The sequence below is a fragment of the Diceros bicornis genome, chromosome X (assembly GCF_020826845.1).
Source record: "Diceros bicornis minor isolate mBicDic1 chromosome X, mDicBic1.mat.cur, whole genome shotgun sequence".
In the NCBI taxonomy this organism is placed as follows: Eukaryota; Metazoa; Chordata; class Mammalia; order Perissodactyla; family Rhinocerotidae; genus Diceros; species Diceros bicornis.
The window spans coordinates 7,401,220-7,426,187 of record NC_080781.1 but is presented as its reverse complement, the minus strand read 5'-3'; the positions used below and the strand labels follow the sequence as shown (position 1 = coordinate 7,426,187).

General features: G+C 45.8%; 1 protein-coding gene across 3 annotated transcripts in view; it reads right to left on the bottom strand.

The window, feature by feature from the left end:
* Positions 1 to 2,398: 2,398 nt before the first annotated feature.
* SHROOM2 (shroom family member 2) overlaps positions 2,399 to 24,968 on the bottom strand; it is a 144,037-nt gene continuing 121,467 nt past the window's right edge. For 2 of the 3 annotated variants that reach the window (XM_058535414.1, XM_058535415.1), the window contains exons 7-10: positions 19,765 to 20,316; positions 18,191 to 18,362; positions 11,494 to 11,766; positions 2,399 to 5,224 (exon numbers count right to left, since the gene is read on the bottom strand). In XM_058535414.1, the coding sequence (XP_058391397.1) occupies positions 4,958 to 5,224; positions 11,494 to 11,766; positions 18,191 to 18,362; positions 19,765 to 20,316 (1,264 nt within the window). In that variant the 3' untranslated portion in view covers positions 2,399 to 4,957. The remainder of the gene's footprint in view (positions 5,225 to 11,493; positions 11,767 to 18,190; positions 18,363 to 19,764; positions 20,317 to 24,968) is intronic. The other variant, XM_058535416.1, reaches the window with a different exon arrangement.

Sequence of the window (24,968 nt, the reverse complement as noted above, 5' to 3'; positions counted from 1 at the left end):
CCTCCAACTAATGTCCATTTTCTGCCCCAGGGTTCAATCCAAGCTCACACGTTGCAGTCTGTGGTCAGGTTGCCTTGGTTTCCTCTGACTTTGAACAGCTCCTCTGGTTTATCTTTCATCACTTTCGCATCTTTTAAGAGAACTGTTGTTTTTTTTGGTAAGGAATCTCTCTCACTTTGGGAGGTTGTGTTCTTAGAGCACCCTACGTATAACATCCATACGTTTCACTCCCGGTGCGGTCAACTGTACAGGGAACACCCCTCGACATGGCCCTTGGTCGGTTGGATAACGCTATTTGGTAGGAGCTCATAAAGCTTAAGCTTCAGGGTCTCTTACGGGACGGGCTTCCAAGGTCCTGGGGGAGGATCCAGCAATGTGCTCCCACAGTCCTATGCTTTAGGGAAATCTGCCAAAGATAGCTATTTTCACTGCCTTCAGTGACGTCTACCATCCCTTCCTCTCTGTCTCCCTTTCCATCTCACTCCCTGTCTCAGGCGGCACTGGAACGACCCCGGGCATTTAGGAGATTGGCTGAGAGGTAGCAGAGTGGGGATAACACAGCTTGGGTTTAGTGGGCTGTGTTTATGTGGGTCGCTGTGACTCAAGACACAGCAGATACAAGAATAAACACACCGTGCACTGGTTTTCTTTTAATGGGAAACGCAAAAAATGCACACTCAGAATGCCTGTGCTTGTGCGGTACAGATGTGAGGCAGTACAGCAAAGAGGGCTGAAAATGCCGCAAATGTCTGATGGGTCCCCATGTCCTAGACTGTGTCTCAAGTGTACCCAACAGAGCTTGTCCTGAAGAAATCTGATGGGCCCACACTGAAGCACACACAAAAGTGGCACCAATGCAGTTCCTCAGCCTGAGCACTCAAGTGCTCGGGGACAAAACCCTGCACATTGTCATCACTGGGTAACAGAAGGTGGCACAAGGATCGGTGGGTCAGACAATCGCATAGCCCAACATCCCAGCAGCAGCATGCAACCGCACTTGAATTGCCCTTGTGTATTAGTTTCCTGATCATTTCAGAACTCAAATAAGACAAGCTGAAGTAGCTTGGTAGAAGCCAAAAATAAAAATAAAATGTGTGTGGTATTTGTCCATTTTTTTTTTTTTAAAGATTTTATTTATTTATTTTCCCCCCAAAGCCCCAGTAGATAGTTGTATGTCATAGCTGCACATCCTTCCAGTTGCTGTATGTGGGACGCGGCCCCAGCATGGCTGGAGAAGCGGTGGACGCCGGGGATCCGAACCCGGGCTGCCAGCAGCGGAGCGCGTGCACTTAACCGCTAAGCCATGGGGCCGGCCCTGTCCACTTTTTAAAATCTGTAACTTGTGTGAATTTTTCCCATTCTAAATATTCTCTAATTTTGAATAATTTTTATTAAAAAGAATCCCTCCCTCTCAACTGTCTAACCTTCAGGTCCCACAAACCATCTGCTCCAGAACAGAAGCATTTCTAATCCTACCAACCAAAAGAAATTACTGTCTCTTGGGTGGTTTCAACAGATTCGTTGTGAGGCAAGGAAGGCATTTCCTCCAGGTCCAGACTAGAATGATGGAAAGAGAACTCATGGCGATCACTCACACAGCACTGTTCTGAACCAGGCGTGAACCACATTCTAAGCACAGGAACACATATTAGCTCACTTGATCTCACTTCAGCTCTTCTCCCATTACAAAAGAGGAAACTGAGGCTCGGGGAGGCTCAGTTGCTTGCTCACAGCCATATGACTAGCAAATAACAGGTGGCTTGGCTTCAGGGTCCAGGACGCCTTAGCACTACTCCGTATTAGTAGACACCAGTGTGGGGGATGGAGTCCATCAACGGCCCCAATTTTTCACACCTCCCCGTGTCCACACCCTGCCACGGGACTTTATGGCTCCTTCTACTGAAGGGGTAGAGCACACCCTACATCCTTTGACTTGGAGTTTGGCCATGGGATTCCCTTTGGCAATGGGAGGTTAGCAGGTATGACACGACCAGAGATGTGAAAAGCACCTTTGTGATTAGGCTTGTTCTCTTGTGCATCTGCCACTGACATGCCCAGGCCAGACTGCTGGTCCAGGAGGAAGATGAGAGGCACATGGAACACAGCCTGCTGATGGACAAATTCATAAGCCAAAGAAATACTTCTCACGGTACCCTGCTGAGATCTTATAGTGGTTTGTTACACAGCATTACTGTGGTAACAGCTAACTGATACACCCTGTGTCCCCGACTTTTTCCTGACTGCAAACTGATTGGCCTTAACTGGAGTGGCAAAATAGTTACACACATACATCCATATCATCAAGCCCACAATTCATCAATGGTTTAAGAATCTGACATATGGTGATAATACCTGATTTAAAAAAAAAAGATGTCATGTAGGTAAATCAAAGACGTGCTCCATTCACTCAAAGACACTATTTATTTTGTTACAGTCGAGAAGGATGATCTGTTGAGAGGTAAGTGGTCAGCCTCGAGCATGACATCTGTACACATTTCCCATGGTGGACTGCAGGATAAAAGCAACAGGCAATACCCCTGACTGAAATCTCGCTATACAGAGCATTCCACAGCTGAGCAATGACAGAGGGGGAGGAATCAGCCACCACCTGGATGCCAAGGGCAAAACATTAGCACCAGATTGTTTTTATCTGCAATAATATAACTATATACAAAGTTATGTACATCGACTCACTGGAATCTTTGGGTCCTCGCTAACCAGACATTTAAGAGGCAAACAGGGGAATGGACAGGACAGTGGTGATTATATGTGCTTTGCTAAAAGGACACTCGAGCACTACAGATTGCTATGGATAAGAGAAAGTCCTCGAAAGACATCAAAAGGCTGGGTACAGACACACAAATTCTATTATTCACATTTTACGTACATATCATCAAAATGATCACAATACTGTATTTGAGGGGAAAAAAAAATCACAGATAAAAAGCTTTGTCTAAATTAAAAACAAAGTACACTGAAATTACTGGGGTTGTCTCCCCAAGGGAGAAAGATGGAGGTCCGTCGAAGCCAGCTCTATCTTTTCTGACGCGACCAGTCCTCAAAGCAGGTGACTAGACCAGGTGGAAAGGAGGCAGACACTTCATTGGCAGAACAGGGATTTTTCAAGTCAGAAATAGCTTAATTTCATAGCAATAAAACCTTTGGAAAAGGCATTTATCTTTTTGGCGTGGGTGGGCTGCCAAAAAGAGCGTGTATTGCCTGCATCACTGAAGCCTGCTGGTCTGGACTCCCTCATGGAGGGCACTGCCATCAACACAGTGGCTCAGGAGTCCAGCTCACTCCTCTGGCTCACACAGTGTGGACACCTGTCCTTTAAGACATTTGTGTGTGCGTGTGTGTTCTGGTAAGGCGGCGGTCACGGCTGACAAAGGGACATCCCCCCACCCATTGGAAAACTTCTTATATGGGAATAAGAGGGAATGAAGATTACAACGATCCCTAGATCAAACAAATGTCTGAATATTACCTTGACGTGAAGTGATCTGAGGGGTTCTCGTGCATTAACCATGCATTTAATGAGATGAGCATTTGTGAAGAAAGACACCAGCTCTACAATGATTAGATAAAAATAAGTCAGTTATAACCCAGCAGCTGGCAGTTGAATCTCTTTTCATGTGCTTATTTGCCATGCATATATCCTCTTTGGTGAAGTGTCTATTTAAATCTTTTGCCCTTGTTTTAATCGGGCTGTTCACTTTCTTACTGTTGAGTTTTGAGAGTTCTTTGTACATTCTGGATACAAATCCTTTTCACATATATGATTTGCAATTATTTTCTCCCAGTCTGTGACTTGTCCACTGGAAATTGACAGCATGACAATGTTTTTTTAGTAAATAGACTCTCTTTAGAATCTTGCAATTTCAACCAGTAAAAAGAGCACAGAAATGCTGTGGCACAAAATGATCAAGTTTAGGAGTTACACAGTCCACAGGACCTCTGAAAAACCAGAACAAGGGTTCTTACAGTAAATGGAACGTGGCCCTCGTGGCATGGTAACAGACTTAAAGAGGCAAAAAGAGAAAAGCAGCCAATTATCATTAATGACCACACACACACAAAACACACGTTATGGGGAAAAAGTAATTTAAGAAATATCTTATTGGTCTCATGAAACAAATATCTAGCAAGCACATTACTACTGGACACACTTTTACCCAAGTAATTTCACTTTGCAGGAAAACATCTGACCTGTAATGTCAGGTAAGGAGTACTAAAGCTATCTGTTTGCCTTCTGTGTGAGTGTTTTAAAGCATGCACACTATTTCTTTAAGTGGCAATTTTAGAATGAGTGAACCCAACACGTGGGTTCTTCATTTCACAGTTGGTTTTTAACCATTTGGAAACTATTCACCTTTCCAAAATGTTAATAAATTATCGTCATCATCATCATGATTTTTACTACGTCAGAGAACATCATTATATGATAGAGACAACAAATGCTCAACACTGTTGGATGAACAGGGACAAAACATGGCAGCCCGTGCCTTGGCTGAATCACAAGAGAAGACGTGAGCCAGGGTTTCCCCCTCATGCACCTAAAAGACTCACTTGGTTGCTTCCTGAGTGGTTGGTTCAAGCACGTGAAGACAGGAGGAAGGGCAGACCTACCACTGAAAATGACCACTCGCATGCACTACGGGAGCGGAGTCCACAGTCTATACTGTGGAAACTCGCCATTCACCAGAGCCGCGTGCCACGTGTGGTTACCGGTAAAGGAAAACGGCTAACGGTGAGCCACTCTGCTCGGCATTCAAAAGGGAAACTAAAGAATTAAATAAATCATCCCAAACACATGGAAGTTATTGCTTTTCTACCAGCCATTTCGCTATCGAAGGATTCTCTCTATGGGACATAAATACAGGCTGGGGTTTTCGCTTGCATCCTCAGGAACGGAGCTCAAAGGCCCAGTTTCTGTCCTCCGCCAGGGAGGGCCCTCCTATTTGCCTCTTTCGGGCTGAAGGCTGTCAAACAAGCACTTCAGCTGCTCTTCACCCAGGTGTATTTTATCTTCCAGCTCCCGCTGCTCAATGATGAGGGCTGACTTCATCTTCACAAAATGCTCATAGTCTGCGAGGCTCTCCTCGCTGAGATAGCTGGCCAGAATGTCGAACACGATGCGCTCCCGGCGGTCCAGGTTCTCTTTGAGTTCCTTGGCGTCTTCATGCTGTTGGATGAGGACCCGTTGCTTCTCAAGCAACGATTGCTGTGGGGAGAGAGAAACAAGCCTGTTGAACATTGGCCTTAAATGACACATTAGAGCAGATGGACTTAGTAGATATATACAGAACATTCCATCCAAAGACCACAGAATACACATTCTTTTGAAATGCACATGGAACCTTCTCCAAGATAGATCACATATTAGGCCACAAACCAAGTCTCAATAAATTTAGTAAGACTGAAATAATACCAAGCATCTTTTCTGACCACAATGGTATGAAACTAGAAATCAACTATAGGAAGAAAATTGGAAAAGCCACAAATATGTGGAGATTAAACAAAATGCTATTGAACAATGATTGGGTCAACAAAGAACTCAAAAAAAAAAAAAAAAAAAAAAAAAACAGACCTGCAGACGAATGAAAATGAAAATACAACATGCCAAAATTTATGAGATACAGCAAAAGTGGTTCTAAGTTTATAGCAATACAGGCCTACCTCAACAAACAAGAAAAATCTCAAATAAACAATCTAATAGTGCACCTAAAGGAACTGGAAAAAGAAGAACAAACAAAGCCCCAAATCAGTAGAAGGAAGGAAATAATAAAAATCAGAGCAGAAATAAATGAAATAGAGACTAAAAGGAAAATAGAAAAAAATCAATGAAACTAATAGCTGGTTCTTTGAAAAGATAAACAAAATAGACAAACCTTTAGCTAGACTCACCAAGAAAAAAAGAGAGAAGGCTCAAATAATAAAAGCAGACATGAAAGAGGAGAAATTATAATGGACACCGCAGAAATACAAAAGATTATAAGGGAACACTATGAAAAGCTATACACCAACAACTTGGATAATCTAGAAGAAACGAATAAATTCTTAGAATCATACAACCTTCCAAAACTGAATCAAGAAGAAATAGAAAATTTGAATAGACCAATCACCAGTAAGGAGATCAAAACAGTAATCAAAAACCTCTCAAAAAATAAGAGTCCAGGACCACATGGCTTCCTTGGTGAATTCTACCAAACATTCAAAGAAGACTTAATACCTATCCTTCTCAAACTCTTCCAAAAAACTGAAGAGGAGGGGAAGCTTCCTAACTCATTCTACAAAGCCAACATTACCCTGATACTAAAACCAGACAAGGACAACACAAAAAAAAGAAAATTACAGGCCAATATCACTGATGAACATCAATGCAAAAATCCTCAATAAGATACTAGCAAATCGAATTCAACAATACATTAAAAAGATCATACACCATGATCAAGTGGGATTTATTACAGGGATGCAGGGATGGTTCAACATCCACAAATCAATCAACATGATACACCACATTAACAAAATGAAGAATAAAAATCATGATCATCTCAACAAAAGTAAAGAAAGCATTTGACAAGATACAGCATCCATTTATGATAAAAACTCTGAATAAAATGGGTATAGAAGGAAACATAATAAAGGCCATATATGACAAACCCACAGCTAATATCATTCTCAATGGAGAAAAACTGGAAGCTATCCCTCTAACAACAGGAACCAGACCAGGATGCCCACTTTCACTACTTCTATTTAACATAGTATTGGCACTCCTAGCCAGAGCAATCAGGCAAGAAAAAGAAATAAAAGGGATCCAAACTGGAAAGGAAGAAGTGAAACTGTCACTACTGGCAGCTGACATGATTTTATATATAGAAAACCCTAAAGAATCCACCAAAAAACTTTTAGAAATAATAAATGAATACAGTCAACTTGCAGGATACAAAATCAACATACAAAAATCAGTTGCGTTTCTATACACTAACAACGAAGTAGCAGAAAGAGAAATTAAGAATACAATCCCATTTACAATTGCCACAAAAAAACAAAATACCTAGGAAAACTATAAAACATTGTTGAAAGAAACTGAAGAAGACACAAAGAAATGGAAAGATATTCCATGCTCTTGGATTGGAAGAATTAACAGCGTTAAAATGTCCATACTTCCTGAAGCAATCTACAGATTCAACGCAATCCCTATCAAAGTTCCAACGACATTCTTCACAGAAATAGAACAAAGAATCCTAAAATTTATAGGGAACAACAAAAGACCCTGAATAGCAAAGCAATCCTGAAAAAAAAGAACAAAGTTGGAGGTATCAAACTCCCTGATTTCAAAATATACTACAAAGCTATAGTAATCAAAACAGCACGGTACTGGCACAAAAACAGACACACAGATCAAGAGAACAGAATCAAAAGCCCAGAAATAAACCCACACATCTATGGACAGCTAATTTTCGACAAGGGAGCCAAGAACATACAATGAAGAAAGGAAAATCTCTTCAATAAATGGTGCTGGGAAAACTGGACAGCCACATGCAAAGGAATGAAAGTAGACCATTATCTTACACCATAGGCAAAAATTAACTCAAAGTGGATTAAAGACTTGAATGTAAGACCTGAAACCACGAAATTTCTAGAAGAAAACATAGGCAGTACGCTCTTTGACATCAGTCTTAACAGCATATTTTTAAGTATCATGTTTGACTGGGAGGGGAAACAATAGAAAAAATAAACAAATGGGACTACATCAAACCAAAAAGCTTCTGCACAGCAAAGGAAACCATCAACAAAACGAAAAGACAACCTAACGACTGGGAGAAGATATCTACAAACCATATATTTGATAAGGGATTAATATCCAAAATATATAAAGAACTCATGCATCTCAACAACAAAAATAACTAACAACCCAATAAAAAAACGGGCAAAAGATCTGAACAGACATTTCTCCAAAAAAGATATATAGATGGCCAGCAGACACATGAAAAGATGTTCAACATCACTAATTATCAGGAAAATGCAAATCAAAGCTACAGCAAGATATCACCTCACACACATCAGAATGGCTATAATTAACAAGACAGGAAATAACAAGTGTTGGAGAGGATGTGGAGAGAAGGGAACTCTCATACACTGCTGGTGGGAGTGCCAACTGGTGCAGCCACTATGGAAAACAGTATGGAGATTCCTCAAAAAAAATTAAGAATAGAACTACCATAGGATCCAGCTATTCCACTGCTGGATATTTATCCAAAGAACATGAAAATGTGAATGTGTAAAGATATATGCACCCTATGTTCACTGCAGCATTATTCAGAATAGCCAAAACTTGAAAGTAACCTAGGTGTGCCCATCAAGGGACGAATGGATAAAGAAGCTGTGGTATATATACACAATAGAATACTACTCAGCCATAAGAAACGATGAAATCCAGCCATTTGTGATAACATGGATGGACACTGAGGGTATTATGCTAAGCAAAATAAGTCAGAGGGAGAAAGTCAAATACCATATGATCTCACTCATAAATAGAAGATAAAAACAACAACAAATAAACACACAGAGACAGAGATTGGATTGGTGGTTACCAGAGGGGAAGCGGGGAGGAAAGAGGGCGAAAGGGGTGATTAGGCACATGTGTGTGGTAATGGATTATAATTAGTCTTTGGGTGGTGAACATGATCTAGTCTACACAGAAATAGAAATACAATGATGTACAACTGAAATTTATATAATGTTATACCCCAATGTTACTGCAATCAAAATAAATAAATTAAAAAAAAGAGAAACAAGCCCATTGAGGACCAGGGCTAAACCAGGGGCTCTGGCCAATGCCTTGAAAACACCGGCCACTCCAGGAGCTGGTGCAATGGAGACCCTGATGCCACCAAAGTTAGGGACCAGAGATCTGATGGGATCCGCACAGAAATACCTGGGACGTGCGCAGAACGCACCCTGTGGGTGCAGCAGGCTCCAGCCCCAGCCCTCCCGTAAGCACCTCTCCCACCTCCAATCCCTCCCACCAGCCTTGAATGGCTAACAGAAATAGCCAGGATGAGAAGAGTAATCAAGAATAACCAAGGGACTAAACACTACAGAACTCTGAGATGCTCAAAAGGTGCAAAGGACTTAGGGATTCTCCATGTGTTCAAGGCCTTTCTGTGTCAATATTATGGCAAAGTGGGCAAAAGGAATAGATTCTAAAGAGATTCCAGGGCAGGATTTCTAAAGTGTTCTGGCAGAAGGAGAAGGAGCCTGTGAGTGGACTTGTAGAAGAGGATGAGAGGGAGCGGGGGAGGGAGGAGAGACACAGGGCTGTGGGGTAGGTTCCCTCGCTCCTTACAAGGGTCTTCCTCTGGGGGACACAGACAACCCTATTCCCAAAATGCAGCACTCACAGTCACTCTCTCTGTCTGCAGATCATGCACCTACTTTGCCTACAATCTCCAAGTTTAATGAGAACTAAGGAGGGAAGAGAGGAATGCATTCAATGTCTCCAAATGTCAGCGGGGGAATGCCAGGGACTCCTTTCCTCGGTGTTTTCTGATTTCTACAGGAGCGCCTGAAGGGCCACTCAGTTATTCCACCACAGACGCTTACCAACGGCCACATGTGAGCGTCCAGGACGCAGCAGCACTTTGTAAAGGGCCAACACACAGAAAGAGCTCAGTCAAGATGAGCTGTTGCTGTGATTAAACACTGGCTGAAAACAGAAACTGTTCTTGGCGTGCGGCTTCCGGGAAGTACCCCTGACCGCACAACCTTTCCGGGTAACCCGCCCACTTCTGTGGGACACCTTGATCTTTGTGCTTGTGAAACAAAGATAGAGCGTGCTTTCCTGGAAAAAGGGAAGGCCAAGCCAATTCATTCCAACCAAAAGGGAAACAGACATTAACTGATTCTGGAAATGCAGCTCAGGCTAATAAAATCAGCCAGGCTCACTGGTGACTGGAAGCTGCAGAGATTGGTGGGGAGGACTTCACATCTCCATCTGCTCACGTGTTTACTTTCTACCTGGAAAGACGGAGGAAGCCTTCTAAAACGTGACTCCACATCTTTTTAACACGTTAGCACGTCTGTCTGAAAACCTTAGCCTCCCCAGCCTCAGCTGCCCGACACAGAGATTCTCATCCCACGCCAGCTACACTGGAGAGGCCCCCTGCGCTGCAGCTGCCCATGGCAATGGAACACTCCCTTCGAGTCCAGGAAAGTGAAGCCTCATCAACTAGGCACAGCCAAGGGGACTAACAGTCCATCCACGCCTCATCTCCAAAACGGAGATGAGGGCTACGGAGCCTGGTACCCAGGAGGACCACGTGCATCGTCCCTAGGGTTGTGGTTCCTTCTATCTCCCCAAAATGCTAAATAAGCCTTTGCCATTTCCATGCACAGGGAGGGAAAGATGGATGAAACATGAGCCAAGTTGCAAAGACAATACTATTTTTTCATTTAAATCAATACCTGAGAATTTAATATTTCACTTATGTACAAATAAGTCTCTCTTTCCTGTTCATATTATTTTCCTAAGTTCTTTCAGATAAATTTGGCAAAGACAGCAAAAACAGCAAAATGGAATATAAACATAACCCAAGGAGACCAGGGTCCAAAGACGCCATTACTTTTTAAACCCTTACATAGTATGTTCAATGACAGTTACTAACGACTTGGCTCAGCGCAGAAGAGCAACAGTCTCAAAATTACACTCTGTAAAATCTTTCTATGTAACCTGAAACCACTCTTACCTGGAGTAAGGGAGAGGGCTGCCTTTTCTGCTCCCATTTTACAGAAGTTACAATGTCTTATTAATAATAAAGATGATCATTTTGAAGGTCTATTATGTGCAAAGAACCAAACTGGACATTTTACTGATATTTGACTTAATGAAGCAAAGCCAATAAGGTAGATATTATTTTCAATATTTTGCATGTGAAAAAACCGAAAAACAGACCCACTAAGAAATGTCCCAAGGTGCACACCTCAGGAAAGGGCGAAAAGCTAGACACGTCCTTTGACTCTCTCTAGACTGCTAGCTGCACTCTTGTTAAAGAAAAGCAGCAATTATAATAAATACCATTATAGTGATGGTGTTCACAACTTGTCAGGGAGTGGGTGCTCCACGTAAGCACTTACGCGTGGTTAAGAAAAGTTAAAAGGACTGTTTTCTAGGAAGAGACAACTATTAGTCATGATCAATGGGAATATATGAAACGATGTCAAAAAGAATCCCCAGTTCTTCCCGAGGATCATGGCGGCCCTGCAATCCAATGACAGGGGCTCTCAGCTCGCTGCTTCTTTGCAGGACTTTTTCCTCCATGACAAGGAAAGGGAGGGAGGCAGCCCTCAACATTTCGAAAGCATCTTGCACTGCGAGGCGGACAGGCCGCTGTAGGAACCATGTGAGGCTTCATGGCATTAACTTACGACATCCCAAGGAAAACCACCCCCCACCCCCACCATGTCCAGGTCAGACGAGTTTGTACCTACCCGATCACCAGGAGAAGTGCTGTCGTCCAAATTATTGAGGGCGTTTTCCACCCGGGCCAGGCGGCCTGACAGTGACAGCAGAAGGTTCACCACTTTGTCCAGGTCCCCGATGAACATCCGGAACTTGTCGAACTCGTTGGGTTTGCAGACCTGCTTGGCGATGGCCTCCACCTCGTCCCCAAGCGCGCTGTTGGCCTGGATGTCCTCCAGCAGGCTCTCCCGGGCTTCCCGGAGCACCTGCAGCTTGCGACTGATGCTCTCGATGAGTTCCTGCTGTGGGGGCACAGGGCAACACACAATCACTCATTAGCATCACCCCGAACCTGGCAGCACGAGCCGCAGCAGCGCCGCATGGTCCCAACAGGTGATCTGTGTGGCATTCAGCTGAACTGGGTGAGAGCTTATTTTGCACCATCAAATAATAGAGGACTTACGAGACCAGGGGAAGGATAATGACTCCTGGTTAAATCATTGGCATTTAATTGAGAAATAAAATAAACCTATTCTGATCGCGTCACCTTTCTGTCAGTCAGATAGAACAGGACCGGGCCCTCAGGGCTCTCACACCGAACCTCATTTCCACCTGTGTCTTTGCGAGGATTGTCAGGGCCTAGGTGACAGTCTGTACTTCATACTTTGGAAGTTCCCAATCTAAAGACTTACATGGACAGAAGTTATTGAGTCTTCCGCCCAGTACTGAATTCCATGATTAACAAGTGTCCTCTACAAAGAATTAGCAACTAAAAATTAAGACAAAGGGGCTGGCCCGGGGGCATAGCGTTAAGTTTGTGCGCTCCGCTTCAGCGGCCCAGGGTTTGCAAGTTTGGATCCTGGGCATGGACCTATGCACCACTTACCAGGCCATGCTGTGGCAGGCACCCTATATAAAGTAGAGGAAGATGGGCATGGATGTTAGCTCAGTGCCAATCTTCCTTAGCAAAAAAAAAAAGAAGAAGAAGAATAAAAAAAATTAAGACGAATAAAGAGATGTCAAGGAACTTAAAACAGTCTTTTAGAATAACTTCCTGATTTTAACTTGACCAAAATACAAATAAATTACTCATTTCTTTCATGTGGTAAAATATACATAACACAAAATTTACCATTTTACCCATTTTTAAGTGTACTGTTCTGGGGCACTGGGGCACTAAGGATATTCATTCACATCATTGTGCAACCATCACCACCATCTCCAGAACTTTTCCATCTTCCCAAGCTGAAACTCTGACCATTAAACACTAACTCTCCATTCTCCTCTCCCGCCAGCTCTTTAAATAAGTCTTAAAGAGCAAAAATTAAAAACGAAATATGTAAGACCTTTAAATGGGCCACCATTCTGAAGTGAGGTGGCACCATATGGTTTGATCTGAGTAGCAGACAAAGCAGATCACCCGCTTCCTTTATCATCATATTTGAGAAAAATTATAAGAACGGCTCAAAAGGAGTACCACAGGTGAGCCGTTCCCTGGAAAAGCCACCTTATGATCGCGGACCTCTCTCTGCCTTTAAATGCAGCCACAGCAAATTCAATGGGTCGTTTGCCCCCACACGGGGAATGATGAAGAGCCAATGGTTAGGAGAAAAGTCACACACACACGTTGTCCTCTTGAGGATTCTCGCCACCGCCAGCCCCACAGGAGATCTGCTTGGCTCACCCAGTCTCACGTCCGTCAACACGGCGGTTACCGAGGGTTGTGATGCCACCACGCCACTGGGCTAGCGCACGGGCGGGGGCTGAAACTGAAGAAGTGCTCAGGTGCACAGACCAAAATGAAGATGAAATAATTTGAATATTCAAGTCCAAGTAGGATTTTTAAAGCTCACTCTGTAATAACAGCACTGTTTTCTGCACAGTGGACCTACGGAAAGCATCCGTGCCGTCACCCCTTCTCCACCCCTTCTGGGGGCAGTTTACAAACTCTGACCCCAGAGAGAGTCTGCAGAGCTTGGCGGAGAGAAGGAAAATGCCTGGAAGGAGCAAAGTCGCATTAGGCTCTCCAGGACACGTCCACAGCTCAATAGGGGAACTGCAGCCCCTACCTCTAGGACTGACACGAAGATGAATTACCTCCCTGTATGGAAAGTGCTTAAAAAAATAAAGACAAATAAAGAAATGTCAAGGAACTTAAAACAGTCTTTTAGAATAACCTCCTGATTTCAACTTGACCAAAATATAAATAAATTACTCATTTTTTTAATGTGGTAAAATATACATAACACAAAATTTACTCATGCTTGGCACTCAGTAAGCGCCCTGTCCATAGCGGTTAGCAGCAATACCAGAGGTGAGGGATGAGAAGCCGCCCTGATTTCACAAACTACAGTCAGGTAGAAACCACCGCAATCCCGGTGGCTATGCAAGGGGAAAAGCCAAACACTGCAGCAAAGACATGGGGAACCACCAGTACAGGACCCTCTGTGTCCTATTACCCGGCCACGTGTGATCTCTGTCTCGGGATGATGCTTTTAAAGAGAACCTCCATCTATCATTTATGTGTTGAAAAAAAAAAAAGTCTACAAATTTGAAAGGCATAAGCTCTAATCGGGGCATTGTCTCCTCTCGGTTCCATCCACCTCAGGTTTATCAGCAGGTCTGGATATCCGGCAGATTAAAATGGTAAGCAGTCTTAAAGGCCTGCCATCCTCACTGCTGATTAATCAGCACGGTTTTCCTCCTAAGGAAGACCACGAGGAATTTCCAAATTGCTTTTGGCTTTTCCGGGTCAGGTTTTAGTTGCTCAGAATGTCAAGACATTCTCTTCCCTTAGTAATTAGACTGTATGCATCTAGATTTCTTTGCTGTTTTCTCTCAGAGTGTGAGTGTGTATATGTGTGTGTGCATTCATGCATGTGGATCTGTGTGTCTGTTTACCTACCTATCTGGAGAGACTGTCTAAATCAACTTCGAATCCCACAGCTGAGAATGTGGCCATATTTTAGATATTCATTACTTGAGGGAAAAGCACAAAAGAGATTACAGAGAAGGAGAACTTTCCAAATTCTCGCCTGTTGCCAATCCTGGCAAGTAATTTAGATGACTGTGGATGGCTGAGGACCCCTAGCCAGTGTGATTGGTAATTTTTCAGTTTCATTCTTCTCCAACAATTATCACAATGAAGATTTCATGCCAATGCACAAAGACGTGCCTTCAAAAACCTACACTATCAGCTGGCCTAACTTGAAACTGGGCGCTCTGGAAGGAATCCAAAGTCCTTCATATGTCTTGCATAAATTTGTATTAGAAACACTTTCCCCTTCATCCTGAAAGGGCCACTATACAAAGTGCAGACGTTGGCTTTCAAAGATTTTGAGAAGAGATTGGCCCAGGGCTGCACACAAATCAGTGGCCATCACCACCAGCCAGGGTGCTGAAGGCTTCACCACATTAGACTAGGCGGCCCACGAGCCCGTCCGCTTCTGTTCTGCAGCACGTGGCCTTCCAGGAGGCCCTGGATAAGAGAATGCGGCGGCAGAGGCCGGCTCCAAGTCTCCCAGCACATGCACAGCTGCATCTCACTTCTCTGTTCGGGTGGGCCCTGGGTCACCACAGACACGCACCTTTTGTCCCATTCTAGAGGGCAAACGAGGTCTTTTCTCTCTGGGCCTCGCACCTAGCTCTGGGTTCCAGGAAACATCCACAGCCCTCACCGATTCCAGACTTCAACCAATCAGCCATCTTTTGTTCTCCTGAAAAATCCCACACCTCAGCCGGTGCGGCTTCTGACCAGTCTACTTGAGCTGCTCCAGGTACAGAAACGTATTTTGCCTTCCAGTGTAACGCTTCCTACCGGCCCCCAGAAATCCCTAACCGCATCCCAGCCTGGGGGCTTCTGTTCTCCGTCTTCTCCTAAGACAGGAGGTCACCTGGTTCGGCACTCGGCTCTACGACCACCCAGTGATGCTGTCAGCACGACAGCTGTGGTCCCTCTGAGAATGTCTGGGGCACGTGGGATTAGAGGTCTTGCTGTTTTACCATTAAGTGGCCAATCAAGTGCACGTGCACAGCGCTCCCTTCCTCCTCCCCCCTGTGCACACTTTGCCTAACTGGGTGACACTGTAAATTTGTGGGTGTTGGAAAGAAGGGAGAAAAGAGAATGCACCAGTTGCCTGTGTGTCAAATCAAGCAGAAAAGCAGGATTACCGAGTCACTAACATCACAGAGAGCTGTGATTTATAGCATTTGCTGCTTATGGTGAAATTCCCCAACATATGCTTATTGAACTAAAAATGTCAGTGGGGAGCCGGCCCAGTGGCGTAGTGGTTAAGTTCGCACGCTCCGCTTCAGCGGCCCAGGGTTCGCAGGTTCGGATCCTGGGCGCGGACTGACGCACCGCTTGTCAAGCCATGCTGTGGTGGCGTCCCATATAAAGGAGAGGAAAATGGGCACGGGTGTTAGCCCAGGGCCAATCTTCCTTAGCAAAAAAAAAAATAAGTCAGTTGGCTTAAGAATTTAATCGAACTGAGGGTGAGTAGGCAGGGTAGGTTGTCAGGAGGCAAGCTCACGGTGACTCCTCTCAATCCCAAAGCAGCCATTTATGGTGAGGTGGCATCCCAGCCTCTTGTGCCTGCCAAAGCAAATGGAGAAAGCGTGGCACAGAAGAAGGCAAGCAGCACCAAGGCGCTGCTTCCCAGATTCATCATATCACGAGAAACAAAGGCGGACTGTAAGGAATGGAGTTCTCTACATCTGGGGGGTGGGCTGAATGACAAGTGTCTAAACTGTACATTTTTTTAATTTTATGAGAGTAACTGAAAACATTTTTGATTGTTTATTTTTATTTTTTTGCTGAGGAAGATTCGCCCTGAGCTAACATCTGTAGCCAATCCTCCTCTACTTTGTATGTGGGATGCTGCCACAGCATGGCCGCTGATGAGTGGTTTAGGTCCGTGCCCGGGATCCAAACCCAGGCCGCCAAAGTGGAGCACACTGAACTCAACCAGTACACCATGGGGCCAGCCCCATTATTATTTTTTAAAAAATGGAAAATGCAACCAGAATAAAGCAAATGGTACCCTAAGCCAGATACAGGGCCTCTAAGAGTCCCACAACAAAAACTGATTTTTCATTTCCTTTTTTAATTCCTTGAACCAAAAAGCTATCATTTCCTAAATTGAAAGTCATTTTCCTTTATGCATGGGTCACAATATTTCTTCTGGAACCCATCTGTCTATCATATTTGAAGTCATACGTAACATTTTAAAATCAGTAACGATACAAGCAGACTTTCAACATAATCCTTTGCAAAGGTCTTATCAAGAAAAAAAAAAAAAATCAGTAGTTTTTGTGAAAGCCCTTTCCAAAGTGCTGAGCATATGGAAACATTCATAAAATGCTGGTTCCCTCCTTTTCTTTTCCTGGTACTGACTATTGAGGTAAGCTGAAGGCCCCCAGAATAAATAGCACAGGCTATCCTCTGAAACTCTTTGGCAATTCCTTTATCTCTATGCTAAGTCCTTCCTGTAAAAAATAGGTAATCACCTAGATGTCACAGCTCTGGCCTGCTGACATGCCATGAAGATTTAAAGCTAATATGGTAGTAATGACATTGGCACAGAAAACAATAATTCTGTCCTTACCATGACTTCATGGAGACCCACTCTTTAGTCCCTGACCTCATTCTGACCTTATCACCAATCCTCCCTTCCTGTCCACACAGCTCCAGCCAATGATCTCTGCTGCTTCTCCAACATGCCATGAGGCTCCCACCCCAGGACCTTTGCATTGCTGGTTCCCCTCCCTGGCATGCCCCGACTTCCACAGGATTTGCTGCTCACATTGCTCCAGGTCTCTGTTCAATCATCACCTCATCAGAGCCCTCTCTATAATCACACTCCTTTGTCTCTCTCTAATCCTTCACCCTGTTTTAATTTTCTTACCACCTGATGTATTACATTAAGGAGTGACAAACTTTTTCGGCAAAGGGCCAGATGGTAAATATTTTAGACTTTACAGGCCATATGACTACTATTTCAACTACTCAATTCGGCTGCTCTAGTGCAAAAGCCACCAGAGACCATATGTAAATGAATGAATATGGCTGTGTTTCAATAAAACTTTATTTACAAAAGCAGCTGGTGGGCCAGGTTTGGCCCACAGGTCGTAGTTTGCCGACCTGTCTTGTGTGTTTATTTGTGTATGAGTTGGCTGTCCGTCTCTCCTGTGAAAACAGAAGCTCCCTCAAGGAAGGAAGGGCTTTAGTCTGCTTTGTCTACTGCCATAGCCTCAAGTGCCCGGGCGAGTTTTTGGAGCTGAACAAATGATTCTCTTTGATTGACAAAGCACTTTCCGATTCACTACTGGATTTATGATCATCTGATTACAAACATTTGAACTTGATATTTAAAGAGGACATGTGACTTGCTGACGGTCATGCACTTAAGTCCCCTGGATTTTAGTTGGGACAGAAGGGACACATCAGTGGACGTTAAAATGAAAGAGATGGTGCCCATTTAACTAATTTGACACTGGATCTCATTACAAAAGGATGGCACAGAGACCCTGGTGGAAAGGCCCAATTTTAGAACAGAAGACTTAACCACAAAGGGCTTCCTACCATTGCCCCAAATGTCACCGTCCTGCATAAAGCTGAAGACGAATGCCCACAGACGTGTGGCACAGGGCCCACCCTGGGGGTGGAGACGTGCGCTGCCCTGTCCGCTGACGAGCACACCCTCATTTGGTATTCGGCTTTCCTACCTTCTTCACCGACAGGTCGTGGTCCAAGTCACTCCCTGAAGACTCTTCGGACTCCTGCTGGTCCTGCAGCTCCTTCATCTTAATCAGCAGCTCCGCCTTGGGGGCCGACGTGCTATAGTAGGCGGAATTAGTGGCCAGGGTCACGGCCGCAGGCACGCTGGGCTCCTCTTTCCTGGGTAAAAACGTCAGAACTTCCATTAGCTGTGATCGTATGCACAGACGTGCCCACGGCCCCGCAACCTGGGTTGTGACAAGCAAACGCTGGTGCTAATGGAAGGGCACCAGCCAGGGAGATGAGACAGCAAGAGGGGGAAAAAGTAGGTGACAAGGTTAGAAAAAAACCTTGCCAAGTGGATACTCATCAAGTCTGTGAAACACAGGTGTTTTTGTTTTTGTTTTTTTCTGCTGAGCAAGATTTTCCCTGAGCTAACATCCATTGCCAGTCTTCTTCTTTAGCCCTGAGCTAACATCTGTGCCCATCTTCCTCTATTTTGTACGTGGGAGGCCTCCACAGCATGGCTGATGAGCGGACCGGGGCCACCAACACGGAGGGTGTGGAACTTTAACCACTCAGCCATGGGGCTGGCCCCTGAAACGTAGTTTTTAAAAAGGAGAAAAACTCAAATAAGCAGGGATGTCTAAAAACGTCGGCCTGGGAGGGAAGAGTGCAGACAGAGGTCCTCATTGGGAGCCTGAGGTCTATGAGGACGCCGGGTGTGCCACTATCTGTAAGAGACCATGCACCTTGCTCCTTTCTACCAAGAGCCATGTTTGCCCCCTCTTGCTTAATCTGTCTCTCCCCATTTCTCCCCCTCTGCTGCACTGCATTGGCACTCCAGCCTACTGTCAATAAATGATGCTTATGGAGATGATGTACATCAACAAGAGGAGAGACGTAACCCATACACCTTTGCGGGCAGATGAATGAATGAGAAAGGCTGAAAAGTGCTATTTACAAAACCAACCAAAACCAATTCAGTCACTCAGATATCTATATCTCCTCTTTAATAAACACATATATTCAGTAGTCTGAGCCTTCACTCCTCTTACAATAGGTTTCTCCACCTCAGCACTAGGGACGCTTGGGGCTGGACCATTCTCTGTGGTGGGGCTGTCCTGTGCATTGTAGCATGTTGAGCAGTATCCCTGGTCTCCACCCACTAGATGCCAGAAGCACCTCTCCCAGTTGTGACAACCAAAACCATATCCGGATATTGCCAACCGTACCCTGGGTGGAGACAACGCCCGGCTTGGAACTGCTATCTTACAAGAAAGGAGCCTGGCGGGCATCACCATAAACCACACTGGCCTCAAGCCAGGAAAGTGCAAGAGCTACAGTATTTTCCTATCTTCGCCAGAACCTGAAGTTATCATCTCCAGGAACGGGGCCTTTAATGCCTTAGCTTCTCTATTGGGAGGGTCACAAAAAAGCCAAAAAGTGCTAAGCATCAGGCAGTCCTCATGAAAATCTGTCCCCCAAAAGCAATCAAGAAAATAAACAGATATGTCCCCTCGCCCCTTTAAGCAGAACTACACACGGCCAAAGGGCGGAACAGAGGGCAGCGTCTACTCACTTCTCCTCTGTGGTTCTAGGAGAGGGGATTTTGGGGAGCAGCTTCCTCCGCTGCTGAGCTTCTTCCAAGAGGTGCTCGTCTTTGGGGAAGATCCCCTCCATCAGGTCCATGGCGGTTTTGATCTTCATACCGGGGTCCAGGATATCAGCCAGGGACTTATCCTTCCCCACGATCTCCCGGGCCAGCTCCTCTGACTTCAGGTCTTCGGCCGTCTTCTCTTTGGCCTTCACGTAGCTGAGCCCAGGAGGGGAGGCCTGGCCATCCTTGGCAGGGGGCGCTGGGGTGCTGGGGGGCTGGGGCTCGGCCGCCCGGCCCCCGCGCTGGGCCTCGGGCTCGGCGCCCTGGCGGCTGTACACGCAGAAGCGTGAGTAGCACTGCTCGGATGTGTTGAGCGTCTTGATCTGGTCTCTCTCCAGCCCGCTGGGCAGCGCGGGCAGCTCGGCGGCGTGGGCCAGGCCCTGGCGGCTCTCCTTCTCTGGCTGGCTTTCTGAGTGCACAATCTTGATGGGTACCATCTTCACCGTGGTGTTGTTGTCAATGACGCGCTCAATCCTGCCAAGAGAAGAGCCATCTGCTGAAAACACAAAGTGTGCCTGGGGAAGACTCCTACCCAGGATCAGAAATCGGCTGGTCCCCTCGCCACCCCTTACAGACAGGGAACCCTGAGACTCGAGGACCTGTGGCCGCCCCCCTGTAAGGAGCCTCCATGACTGCACGTCCCAGGATGGGGAGAGGATCCTGGTCGAGTTCTCCGCCACCCCTAACTTGGTGTCCTGACCCTCGGCATCCAAGAGCCTTTCCATTTTCAAATAGTCACCCACACGCCTGCAGTAGCCTGAGGGCATATCCCTGGGGCTTCCTGACAGACAGGAGGATGGTTTAACACCCATTTGTTTTTACGCCAACAACAGTGCAAACCTTAACAAGCCCTGCTCAGTTAAATTTTCTTTTGTGGGGGAAACTTGCAATGGATAGGCGTTTTTCACAGAAACATCATCAGTGCCTTAGGTCAGTGTCTCAAAGCAGGGTCAGCGCACGGGCACGGCTGCCTGCGTGGCTCTGAGGGCCGGGAAGGACTTCTCTACAGAGTGGCTATGCGCACGTGTGTGGAGATGGACTGTAATCAGCCTTTGGGTGGTGAACATGATGTAATCTATGCAGAAATAGAAATACAATGATGTACACCTGAAATTTATATAATGTTATAAACCAATGTTACCACAATAAAAAAACGAAAAAGAAAGTATGGTAGCTATGCACCAAAAAAAAAAAAAAAAAAGAGTGGCTATGTTGTGAGTGGACGCTGAGCACCACCCGTCCCCTGGCCCCAGTCTGACGCTTCCTCAGATGCCTGTGCACGCTGCGTGTCACCCTCCACCTGCCTCCACCGCCCAACACTTCACCCCACCCTTCCCATGGCTTTCCATACCAGTGAGATAAGGATCCAGCAGTAAGCACACCACACACTGCTTCTGGATTATTAAGTGACTCACTAAGGACACACTTCTTTCTTGTTTAAAAAAAAGTTTCTCCGTGGAAGGAGATGGAGAAGCACCTCGAACTCCCACAGGGAAGGGAAAGAAACTGGTAAAAGCAGCCTGGTCAACACGATGGGGCTTCGTCCAGGACAACCAGAAAGCCAGCTGATGCCCTCAGCCTCGCCTCGCTGACCACACCCAGGGGACCCTGCAGATGAGGGCCACGGGGACAAAAACCTGTTTCAAGTATTACTAAAGGACATATTGGAGAAAGAGAACAGTCAGATAGTGCCCAGGAGCGAAGGAAAAAACAAGCCAAAAATCACACAACGAAAACTCCAGACTTGTTCTTAACTCAGCGAGCCAAACATCACTTCTACCAGGTGACCCTAATGGTCCTAATGCTCTAAATTAAATGTTGTTTCTCATCCTTTAACTGGTGGCTGGGAACGCAGCATGGTTCTTTCCCTGTTCCTAAGGGTGTGGTGTGTGGGCTAAAATGAAATAATTTTGTATTTTCTTCTCTCCTCCAGTAGAAACCGTAAGAGCAGATGCATTTTATCTAGGTGTTCATGTACAGTACCCATAACGCCTTCTTCACGACTAAACAAAAAAAGTCTAACTATGGAAAAATACTGTTTAGATATGCTAAACTTCAAAAGGAAAATTCCGGCATCTTATCCAAGCAAGAACAAACAAACAAGAACTCCTCTTCATTCCTTCATTCCCTGCTTAGAAATCCACGATCACCTTTTACTGACTTTTAAGTCAGCGGTATTTGTATCTCCCCCATTCACAGAGAAACTTGATCCCCACTGAAGGAAGATGTATTAGAAAAAAAGAACACAAATCCTCCACAGGTTGACATATACTTTCCAATGAAGCATCTCTTCCCTGGGCATTTCTAAGCACAAATGGTCTCTCCTCTTGAAAACTGTCCAGACTTCTGCATTAAAGACGTCTGATGAACTTTTACTTCAAAATGAGGACAAAACACAGTGCGTTAGACCTTACCGCAACCAGATCTCCCCAATTCCTAATCGAAAGGCAGGACCAGGAGGGCCACAGAAGGAGGGGTCTGCCAGGCCCCGGTCCACCTCTCCAGGACAGTGACGAGCTTCTCTCCGAGTGCCAGCTCCCTCCAGGTGAGTCACCCGCTACTCACAGGGGCCCAGCCCCCAACATCAAACAGTCCAACCAGCTCTGCTCACACACCCACTCCCAAGGGAGCCCTTGAGCCTGCATGCCATTCTGGGCCTGAGAAACTACACGACCCACCCAGGAGATTCTCAAACGGGTGCTCAAGTTGACGGTAATAATACGGTCAAAATGACCCCAAAGCAGCCCTTCTGGCTCTCTACTCTCACACACTCCCAAACAGAAACGGCCTTTTAGGAAAACTCGCTGAGAACACTTCTGAGAGCAATCAAATCTCTAACTTACATTGACAGCGACCAAAGATGCTGCTGCCCATCATCTCCACTTTGTAGTTAAAAAAGAAAAAGAAAAAAAGCAAAAAACCTTGGAGATTTTTAAAAGATTTAAAAGTAAGCTTCCTAGTTTTGGTTTTTTTTTGTGTGTGTGAGGAAGATTGGCCCTGGGCTAACATCTATGCCCATCTTCCTCCACTTTATATGGGACGCCACCACAGCAAGGAAGATTGGCCCTGGGCTAACATCTGTGCCCATTTTCCTCCACTTTATATAGGACGCCACCACAGCAAGGAAGATTGGCCCTGGGCTAACATCTGTGCCCATCTTCCTCCACTTTATATGGGACGCCACCACAGCAAGGAAGATTGGCCCTGGGTTAACATCTGCGCGAGCTAACATCTGTGCCCATCTTCCTCCACTCTATATGGGACGCCACCACAGCATGGCCTGACAAGCAGTGCCTCAGTGCGTGCCCGGGATCCGAACCCGGGCCGCCAGCAACGGAGCGCATGCACTTAACTGCTACGCCACAGAGCCTGCCCCTAAGCTTCCTAGTTTTAGGACAAGAGTTGATGCATTTTTTTTCCCCCTGAGGAAGATTCACCCTGAGCTAACATCTGTTGCCAATCTTCCTCTTTTTGTATGTGAGCTGCCACCACAGCATGGCCACTAACGAGTGGTGTAGGTCCGCACCTGGGGAACTGAACCCGGGCTGCTGAAGAGGAGTGCACCGCACTTAACCACTAGGCCACCGGGGCGGGCCCGATGCATTTTTATTTGGAATGAATGACTATTCTGAAACTCCCTGCAGGGTGGGGATGTTGATTTTCTTTCTCTCTGCATCCCTGCTGTGGGCCCGAAGCCTGGCACACAGGAGCTGCTCGGGCACTGCCTGCTGAAGCTGGGAATGCGAGGTACGTGCACACAGGCAGCTGCCCTGCACCCCGGCTAGTTCTCCAGCAGGCGGGGGGGGGCGCATGCACGCCCGTAATCAATAGAGGTAACTGGAAGGAGGAAAAGACGAGACATGGAAGGAGATGAGGTGGGCAGCCAATGCTCAAGAAATCAGTCACCAGATGTCAGGCCAAGAGGAGTGTCTCTGAGCTGTGCCCAAATCACAGGCAGCTTAGGAGGCCCTGTCCCGGGCGTGCTCCACTTGCTGACCTGTTCGTGGTTGATCGTGGGTACAGAGCAGGGGTCCTGCTGAGCACCAGCCTCTCGTTTGTCTTGTGTGTCATTGGGATTCCACACTCTCATACCAGGCCTGACCAATAACACACGCCTTGGGGGAAGGTGACATTTAATTCAGCACATTATGAGCAACTTCCTTGGTAGCAACTTTCATGGGTGGCTCAGCCACCATCTGCCCTACTGTGCTCCAGAGAAGGACAGACAGGACACGTACCAAGAGGGCTCTGGACACCGACTGGAATTCAGGCCCCCTATGAGGGCTTATACAGCAGGGACATGGTTCAAAGACAACCTTTTTCATCCCAAATGAACACTAAATGTGGATGCCCGAAGACCCCCTCTTAGTATCTTCAATAAGTATTGTCACTGCTTGTTGAAATCCCTCTCAAACCCAGAGAAAAGACAGAGTGAGAAAAATCAACACTCCAGGCAAGAAAAAATGAAAAATACTACCCACCTCCTGGAGCCAACACGGGTCATGAGCGCAACCATGTGGCCTGTTTCTCCGCGGAGCCCACCGCGCTCAGACTAGCTCCCAAGAACTGAGGGGGCTTTGCTGGCTAGCTTGCGACAATATCACACATTTGACCCACCACATAGACCACCTTATTGCTTCTCCTCGCTTTCAGAACTTAACAATGTTACCACTTGAAAGGCTATTTAAGTGATATCTGCATTTTGAATGACACCTAGCACAGTTTTGGCCCACAGATGATGCTGTGGTTGCAATGCCACATTTGGAGAAACAGGATAGTATCGTAATGTCTTCTCTCTGCTGAGTTATTTTGAAGCTAAAAGAAAAATAGTTTGAGACTCTAAGGCAGGAATATCCAACAGAACTTTCTGAGATGATGACATAGTCACTACCTTTGCTGTCCAGTGTAGTAGCCACCAGCCACGCGTGATGCAACTGACGAACCGATTTTATTTCATTTTCATTAACTTACATTCATACAGCCACAAGTGACTGTTGGCTATGGTATGAGACAGTATTGACATTCAGGGCCAGATAATTCCTTGCTGCAGGGCCGTCCTGTACACTGTAGGATGTTGAGCAGCATCCCTGGCCTCTACCCACTGGAAGCCAAGAGCAGGGACAACT